Source organism: Microtus oregoni, unplaced genomic scaffold (assembly GCF_018167655.1).
Source record: "Microtus oregoni isolate MIOR12 unplaced genomic scaffold, Mior012 000032F_ref0000030, whole genome shotgun sequence".
Classification (NCBI taxonomy): Eukaryota; Metazoa; Chordata; class Mammalia; order Rodentia; family Cricetidae; genus Microtus; species Microtus oregoni.
The window spans coordinates 21,530,090-21,538,685 of record NW_024543091.1 but is presented as its reverse complement, the minus strand read 5'-3'; the positions used below and the strand labels follow the sequence as shown (position 1 = coordinate 21,538,685).

At 52.1% G+C, this 8,596-nt stretch overlaps 1 protein-coding gene across 4 annotated transcripts; it reads left to right on the top strand.

Moving 5' to 3' along the window:
- Window positions 1–8,328, top strand: Pif1 (PIF1 5'-to-3' DNA helicase). 4 transcript variants are annotated; one of them, XM_041679610.1, is made up of 13 exons: window positions 1–37; window positions 392–1,207; window positions 1,798–1,930; window positions 2,030–2,155; window positions 2,234–2,387; window positions 2,491–2,605; window positions 2,691–2,797; window positions 4,156–4,295; window positions 4,576–4,682; window positions 5,702–5,789; window positions 5,891–6,036; window positions 7,236–7,427; window positions 7,592–8,328. In XM_041679610.1, the coding sequence occupies exons 2-13, from the start codon at window positions 662–664 to the stop codon at window positions 7,658–7,660; spliced, it is 1,923 nt and encodes a 640-aa protein (XP_041535544.1). In that variant the 5' UTR covers window positions 1–37; window positions 392–661; the 3' UTR covers window positions 7,661–8,328. The 4 variants fall into 4 exon arrangements, with proteins under 4 accessions (XP_041535544.1, XP_041535547.1, XP_041535546.1 ...); XM_041679612.1 differs by having other exon boundaries at window positions 11–37; window positions 585–1,207; XM_041679611.1 differs by having other exon boundaries at window positions 13–97.
- Window positions 8,329–8,596: the final 268 nt, after the last annotated feature.

The following is an 8,596-nucleotide window of genomic DNA, read 5'->3' as shown; positions in this document are numbered from 1 at the left end:
GCCGGTTCTGATCGGCTTTTTCCTCCGAAAGCTACAAGTGAGTTGGATCCCTGAGGTAGGAGGCAAAGAACGTGATTATTTTAGGAATTCCCTCCGGGTAAGGTACAGATGAGTGGGTCGGACGGGGAGACAATGGATTGCTGGGTCCGGAGGTTTCATAAATTCCCAAGCTAAGAATTCATCCTTTCCGAAGCACGGGAATCATTCTGACCCTGATACTTACTAATTGGTGTATGAAGGGGATGTGCCTGTCTCAGCCTGTTTCCACCTTCAGCCAGTTTCCTTCCCATCGCCCTGCTTCCTTTACGAAGGTCCGGTAGTGACCTGCGTAGGACTCTTCAAACAGGCTTCCTTTCTGAGCAGGAATCACTTTATGATGTGGTCACTGCAGGATAACAGAGGCTTGCCAGCCCTACGTGCATTTGATGTCGCCTTCCACTGCCCCGAGAACTGCAGCAGAGGACATTTCTAGAGTGTTTTCACCTCGCTCCTGAGTGCTTGTAGTATCTTGGTGGCTCCTTCTGTTACCAGTGACAACCTATTCACCCTAAGTATTCTGGACAGGTTTTTTTTGTTTTTTTAAGTTACGGCGTCCATACCACCTATAACATCCCGATTTTCCGTGTGCTCCGGTCTCCGCAAGCCTACAGAGGCAGTGGAGATGCTTTCTAGCACCCAGGCGGCCACCGGTGAATGTGACGACGCGGAGCTGCGGTGCCGGGTGGCTGTGGAGGAGCTGAGTCCTGGAGGGCAGCCTCGCAAGCGCCAGGCCCTGCGCACTGCCGAGCTGAGCCTAGGCCGAAACGAACGCCGAGAGTTAATGCTGCGACTGCAGGCGCCGGGACCTGCGGGGCGGCCACGCTGCTTCCCGCTGCGGGCCGTGCGCCTCTTCACCCGCTTCGCTGCTGCCGGGCGCAGCACGCTGAGGCTCCCCGCCGATGGCGCCCCCCGCGCTGGCTCAGTGCAGCTGCTGCTCTCCGACTGTCCCCCGGAGCGTTTGCGCCGCTTCCTGCGCACGCTGCGCCTGAAGCTGGAGGCGGCCCCGGGACCAGGACCTGCCTCTGCCCGCGAGCAGCTGCTCGGCCCGAGGCCCCGAGACTTTGTCACTATCAGTCCAGTGCAACCGGAGGAACTGCGGAGTGCTGTGGCCAACCGGGCTCCAGAATCGGCATTGGAGAAGCGATCAACGGAATCAAAGCCTAGTACGGTGAGGACCAGAAAGGGAGTCGGTGTGCTACTGTTGAGATAGAAGAGACCCAGGAGGCCCAAGGTTGGGGGAAGATGGTGTATTAAGGGGACCGCTGGTGATCTGAAATGCCAATCGTACATCTGAGTATGATGACAGGGACGTGGAAATCGTCCATGCTTCCCCGCCAGTAATTCCCGAGATTGGGATAAATTGAGAACTGGAAACTGTGGTCCAGGCAGGCCACATTCAAAGAGAAAGCTGCAGAGAAGACTAGGCAAGGAAATTTAAGAAGGAAAAATGGGTATTACAGCCTCCAGAGAGAGGAACTTTCAGAGAATGGAACTGATAATAGTCCAGTCGCCATCAGGCGGGTCTGACAGAGCTTATAGATTCGATCAGAGATGGTCACCACTCTAAGATGCCTGGCACTGAATTGGCGAAAAGCCAGAGGTGGAGGCTAGTATTTGTTGGGACGAACTCCAGACGAACCAGACCTGCTCAAAAGTTCGAAGTGAAGTTAACAGCAAGGCAAAGGGCTGTCATGCAATGTAATTCATATAGACCAAGCAGCATGGCAGGAGGTTCTGAGAGAGCCCTGTTCCTCCCAGGAAGCTCCAAGATGGCCCCTGCCTGTGAAGAAGCTGAACATGCACCCCAACAAACGGAAGCTTTCTGAGGAGCAGGCAGCTGTACTGAGGATGGTCCTGAAAGGCCAGAGCATCTTCTTCACCGGGAGTGCAGGTACGCATGGGTGGAGCTGGGGAGCAGCTCTAGGGTGGCGGGGAGCAGCTCTAGGGTGGCGGGGAGCAGCAGCCAACCCTGACTCTGCCTACTGCCCAGGGACAGGAAAGTCCTATTTGCTGAAGCACATCCTGGGCTCCCTGCCCCCTACTGGCACAGTGGCCACTGCCAGCACTGGAGTGGCAGCCTGCCACATCGGGGGCACCACCCTGCACGCCTTTGCAGGTAAGTACGAGCCTATGGGAAAGGAGGAGAGATCATAGGGTTGGGGTTTCAGCAAAGACTGAAGAGTGTCCCTCGTAGGCATTGGCTCAGGCCAGGCTCCCCTGGACCAGTGTGTGGCCCTGGCTAACCGGCCGGGTGTGCGGCAGGGCTGGCTGAACTGCCAACGGTTGGTCATTGATGAGATCTCCATGGTAGAGGCAGACTTGTTTGACAAGTTGGAAGCTGTGGCCAGGTCAGTATGGACAGCAAGGGCAGTCTCTAGAGTTTGAATCTGGTAATGGTCCCAAGGAGCCTCCCCACCCAACCTCTCTAGAGCACTCTCTGCCCTTACCCAGAGCTGTCCGGCAACAGAAGAAACCATTTGGAGGGATCCAGCTCATCATCTGTGGGGACTTCCTACAGTTGCCACCAGTGACCAAAGGCTCCCAGCACCCTCGATTCTGCTTCCAGGTACTGCTCACACCCTGGCCCCTGACCTGTGCTTTTGGGGGAGTCTTCTCTGCTCCATGGCTTAACCTCTCCCCTTCCCCACTAGGCCAAGAGCTGGAGGAGGTGTGTGCCAGTGACTCTGGAGCTGACTGAGGTGTGGAGACAGGCAGATCAGACCTTCATCTCTCTGCTGCAAGCTGTGAGGCTGGGCAGGTGGGTGCTGGGAAAGGGGCCGTGGGTTGAGGAAGCGAAGATGGTTTGCTTGGGAGTGGCAGGCCTCCTGTAACCTAGACTGGTCTAGAAGTGGCTGTGTGGCCAAGGATGATCTTGAACTACTGATCCTCTAGCCTCCACCCCCTCAGTCCTAGAATTTACAGGCTGTGGTAACCACACCTGGCCCAGGGAAATGGGAGAGATGCTTCTCCTCTGGAGCAAACGGTATATACAGGAAAATAAGATTTGGATAGGACACTGGATAACTTAGGATGAAATCTAGTCAAGAATGTTATGGCATTGGGCCATAACATACAGGCTGAGGTACTATAGTGAGTTTGAGGCCAACCTGGGCTGTTTAGGGGGGACACTACCTCAAAAACAAAACAAAACAAAATGAAAAACTACGCCAAACCAAGCAACAAACCTACCACCTATACCATACCTCACATAGAAGCATAGGCTAGCAGGTTGGGGAGATGGTTCAATCAGTTAAGCACGTGCACCTGCGTTTGGAATCCGAATCCCCAGTGCCCATGTAAAAAGCTGAGGGTTGACAGCACACACCTATAAATCCCTATGCTGGGGAGGTCAGACAGGAGAATGCCTGACCTGGTGAGTAAGCTTCAGACTCAGTGAGAGACCTGTAAGCAATAAAAGAGATAAAGTGCTGGGCATAATGGCACAGGCCTTTCATCCCAGTACTCTGGAGACAGAGGTAGGCTTCTGTCATCTCGAGGCCATCCTGGTCTACAAAGGGAGTTCCAGGATGGAGAGAGCTAAATAATGAGACCCTGTCTCCGGGGGTTGAAAGAAAAAAATGGCTAAAAGTAAAACATTTACTTCCAGCCTGTGAAATGTGAGCACTCTTACACACACACACACACACACACACACACACACACGGGAGAAAAAAAAATACTCAGGCTAGCTATTTCAGCCAAGGCAGTAGGCAAGTGGCTAGAAGATTGCACCCTAAAGGCCAATCTGATGGTAGGAAAGACAGTAGTATTACAGGGTGTCAACACCAGTGTCTTGTTCCAGGCCTGCAAACCTCTGGCCCGAGCTCACTCATGATAATCCTGCTTCTTCAGGAGAGCCGTGGCTTCAGAGGTGGCTGATTCCTCTCAGGGCACACACAGGAATAGCTCCACCTGCATTCAGAGTCCAGCATCCCTATCCCCATGCCCACAGTCCACATCTGAGGGAAAAGTAGACCGGCTGGGGGTTGGATAGCAGCAGATCCTGTCCTGGTGCCCTTTTAGGGTTCCAAGGCTTTGCCTGTGCAGCAGGACCCTTCTGCCCCCACCTTTTCTGGTGTCCAGGGGATCTCTAGTCTGACAGTGCAGCCCCCACAGATGTTCAGATGAAGTGACCCGCCAGCTCAGGGCCACAGCTGCCCATAAGGTGGGAAGAGATGGAATTGTAGCCACGAGACTCTGCACCCACCAGGATGATGTGGCCCTTACCAATGAGAGGCGGCTGAAGGAGCTTCCAGGTAAACAGAAGGCTTGGGCCTGGCGAAACCAACTGGGAGGGCCATCAGAACAGGTGTGACCCCCCCACACACACACACACACATCCCCAGAAAACTGGGCCCAAGCTCTATGTGCATTTACAGGTGGAACTATGACCCAAACACCGGAGTGAGCTGATTCCAAGGTTGCAACTGAGCTGTCCCCAGCCCATCCCTGCAACCGTCTTGATCTAATACAGTTTTAGAAGCTGAGTCACAAGTCAATACTATATAACCTGTTTTCCCAATTCTCCTTTTTCAGGTGAGGTACACAGCTTTGAGGCTATAGACAGTGACCCTGAGCTATCCCGGACCCTGGATGCCCAGTGTCCCGTTAGCCGTGTCCTTCAGTTAAAGCTGGGGGCTCAGGTGAGTAAGAAACGGTGGTGGGGGCTGGATCTCTGATTATTAAGGCCCTAGCAGGGCCACTTGACAGTGATGGACCTACTGTGACCACTTTCCCCAACTTTTCTGTCTTCAGCCCCTTTTCTCTTCAACATCAAGAGCCCTGTTGAGCAACGCCACTTTGGGCAAGTCCCTTTTCCTTACTGAGTTCAGTTCCCAGGTAGAATGTCTGCCCCATGATGGTCTACAGTAGTCTACCTCACAGATGGGCAGGCTCTGAGTTCTCCTTTATGGGGATGGACAAGAATGGTAAATTTTCCTCAGTGTCCATTGGGCACCCATGGGGAAATGCAAGCATTATAGCTGAAAGAGGTGGCAGGAGCTAGTATCATTCCTCAAAATTTGTGGTCTTTTTAGCAGACATAATCCCTCTCTTTTTTTTTTTTTTCTTTTAAACAGGATAACCAAGTAGCCAAGCTGGCCTGGAACTTGTTAAAGTTGACCAGGCTGGCCTTGAACTCATAGAAATCCGCCTGTTTCTGTTCCCAAGTGCTGTCTTAAAGGTGTGCGCCACCACACCCAGCCGGGCCTAGTTCTTCTTAAAGTCCTGTGATACAGATGACCCTCCTTGCTTTACCACCTTCTTGCCAGGCGATTTGATGAAGTCGAAACTCTTTTGACACAGATAAGGTCACAATAGTTTCAGGAAAACAAGCAGCTTGTCTGAGAGGTCAGTCAGTTAGGGTTACACTAAGAATTGGGACTCAGCTGAGTGGTGGTGAAGCTTTAATCCCAGCACTCAGGAGGCAGAGGCAGATGGATCTCTTAGTTCGAAGCCAGCCTGGTCTACAGAGTGAGTGCCAGGACAGGCTCCAAAGCTACAGGGAAACCCTGTCTCAAAAAAAAAAAAAAAAAAAAAAAAAAAGAAAAGAATTGGGACTCAACTCAGTAATAACCCCCATTTTCTCTCTGAACCCTAACTGCCAGAGAGGAGTCAGGCACAGGGAGGCTCCCTCTCCATCCCTGCACTTCTTCCTCCACAGGTCATGTTGGTGAAGAACTTGTCAGTGTCTCGGGGCTTGGTGAATGGAGCCCGGGGAGTGGTAGTTGGGTTTGAGTCAGAAGGAAGAGGTCAGTGATGATGGAGGGGGGTTGTACTCCTTGGCTTTATTTCATGGCAGGACAGACCCCATAGGGTGGCTGTCTCCATGCCTTCTTCGTGTCTTCCTCAGGGCTTCCCCAGGTACGGTTCCTGTGTGGTGTCACTGAGGTCATCCGCACTGACCGCTGGACAGTACAGGTCACTGGGGGTCAGTTCCTCAGCCGGCAGCAGCTTCCCTTACGGCTGGCCTGGGCAATGTCCATCCACAAAAGCCAGGTGACTTACCCAGTGCAGGGGTGGGCAAAACAGAGCAGAGAGTGGGCGGGTAATGCTGGGACATTCTGGAATATGTCTTAAAGGTTTTAGGGGGACTGAATAGCCCTTGGATGGAATATTCCAGTTCAGAAGCAAAATAAATCTACCAGTCTTCCTTCCTTTTCCCTTCTTTCCGTGGGCTCTCATGTAGCCCAGGGTAGCCTCAAACTCATTATGTAACTGTAGAGGGCCTTGAACTTCTGATCTTCCTCCCTCAGTCTCCTGAAAGCTGGTTTGACAAGTATGCACCCCGCCATGCCTACTTTATGTGGGTGCTGGGGGTGGAACCCAGGCCTTCATGCCGACTAGGCATGACATCAGCTGAGTCACACCCCCAGCCCTAAACTTCTCTTTAGTGCACTTCTTAGTACATTCTTCTCCCCCTTTCTAGGCACTCGTCTGCCACTTCCTGTCCAGGACTAGAATACGTTAATCCCTATAGCAACCATCTGAAATGCAGATACAACTAGTAGTAGTTGGTGTTATACAAGGTAGAGAACCAAGGTGCTAAAGAATCCTGTCTGGCCACACCGTTAGTGGAGAGTCCAAGGTTAGCTTGGTACAGATTTAGCTCTGCACTTCTTTGTAATTGGAGGTGGAGGTTTTTTTTTGTCCTGACCACCCAGTCCCAAATAAACACACAAACGCTTATATTAATTACAGAATGTTTGGCCAATAGCTCAGACTCATTACTAACTAGTTCTTACATTTAAATTTCTATTAATAACCCATTTCTATTAATCTATGTATTGCCATGTGGTTGGTGGCTTTACCGGTCCTCTGGCATCTTGCTTTCTGGGCAGCTCACTGGTATCTCTCCTTGACTCCGCCCTCCCTCCTCTATTTTCAGTTTGGCTTTCCCCATCTAGCCTTATCCTGCCTTGCTATAACGGCCAAATAGGCTTTATTATCAACCAATGAGAGAATAATAAACACAGCATACTGAAGGATTGTCCCACGGCATCTGTTTGACCATTCCTAGAGCTCTTTCTCTCACCCTGTCCCTCAACTCTTACCCCGGATTCCTGTCCCCTGCCCCCCCCCCCCTCCGCCCCGTACTCAGCTCTCCCTTGTTTGGGACTCTGGATGGGTTGATAAAAACCATCCGGATGCAATAGACTTCAGGCTAGATTGGCTTTAACTGTCGCTTCATCACCCAGGGCATGTCTCTGGACTGTGTGGAGATCTCTCTGGGCCGCGTGTTTGCCAGTGGTCAAGCCTATGTGGCCCTCTCGAGGGCCCGCAGCCTACAGGGCCTACGCGTGCTAGACTTTGACCCCACGGTGGTTCGCTGTGACTCCCGAGTGCTGCACTTCTATGCCACCCTGCGGCAGGGCAGGGGCCTCAGTCTGGTAAGGAGTCAGCTGGGTGTGGGCAGACCCCTAGGGCAGCAAATCTTTCTGTTGACTCCTTCGGGGTGGAGGCAGAAGGAAAGAGGCAAGAGGCGTTGGCCTTCAGGCTGTGGCCCTGGGGATGGGCACAAGCCTGTGACTGGGGCTTTCTGGTTCTGACCTAGGAGTCCCAAGATGATGATGAGGCAAACTCAGATCTGGAGAACATGAACCCAAACCTCCGTCTCAGCTGAAAGAGAAGACAAACGGTGGACTACCCAGCTTCTGGCTTCCTCCTAGGTCAAGGCCCTAGGGAATAACTGGGGGAGGGGCCTGTATTTCTTCCCTCATTCAGCCTTCTGGTGGGGGGACAGGACAAGGTTTCTGACCTATTTACCAGCTTTGTCTCCGCGTCACCCTTTCCCCTGGAGAAACTACTCCCAGGGTCAGAAGTTGGAAATGGTGATGTTACAGAGCACAAAGCTCTCTGCAAGGGCTGGACACAGGCAGAGTTCTGGGCTGTAGACTGGAGAGGCAGTGCAGACCCCACAGGCAGGGCCTGTCTTACTACATTACATTCATTTATTTAGTGTACATTTGACGATCAGAGGACAACTTGAAGGAGTTCGGAGTTCGTGTTCTCTTTCCCCATGTGGGTCCTGGGGGTTAAATTCAGGTCATGGGCCTTGGTGGCAGGCTCTTTTATCTCGTGAACAATCTTGCCAACCCCCGGATCTGTTTTCATTTTCTTTGTGTTATTATAAATACATGAGGCTGGGTACTTTATGAAGAAAATGGTTGCCGGGCAGTGGTGGCGTACGCCTTTAATCCCAGCACTCGGGAGGCAGAGGTAGGCGGATCTCTGTGAGTTCGAGACCAGCCTGGTCTACAAGAGCTAGTTCCAGGACAGGCTCCAAAACCACAGAGAAACCCTGTCTCGAAAAACCAAAAAAAAAAAAAAAATGGTTTACTTAGCTTACAGTTCTAGATTAAGAGCAATGTCTAGCCATGTTGGGCTTCCCAGCAGCTGGTACTACACAGCAGGGGCACATGCAGGCATGATCATATAGAGACAAGCGGCAGAAGACAGCAATTCTGTGGACTGGCATTAATCCATTCCTGAGGGTGGGACCCCTTGCTTTAGTCACCTTCCGTGCGCTCCATCTCTTAAGAGTTACATCATCCTGACA

Coding starts and splice junctions, on each gene's coding strand:
- Pif1 (XM_041679610.1), top strand. CDS start 662: ATGCTTTCTAGCACCCAGGCGGCCACCGGTGAATGTGACGACGCGGAG. Junction 2,156..2,233: donor CACCCTGCACGCCTTTGCAG/GTAAGTACGAGC, acceptor TGTCCCTCGTAG/GCATTGGCTCAGGCCAGGCT. Junction 5,790..5,890: donor GTTTGAGTCAGAAGGAAGAG/GTCAGTGATGAT, acceptor TGTCTTCCTCAG/GGCTTCCCCAGGTACGGTTC.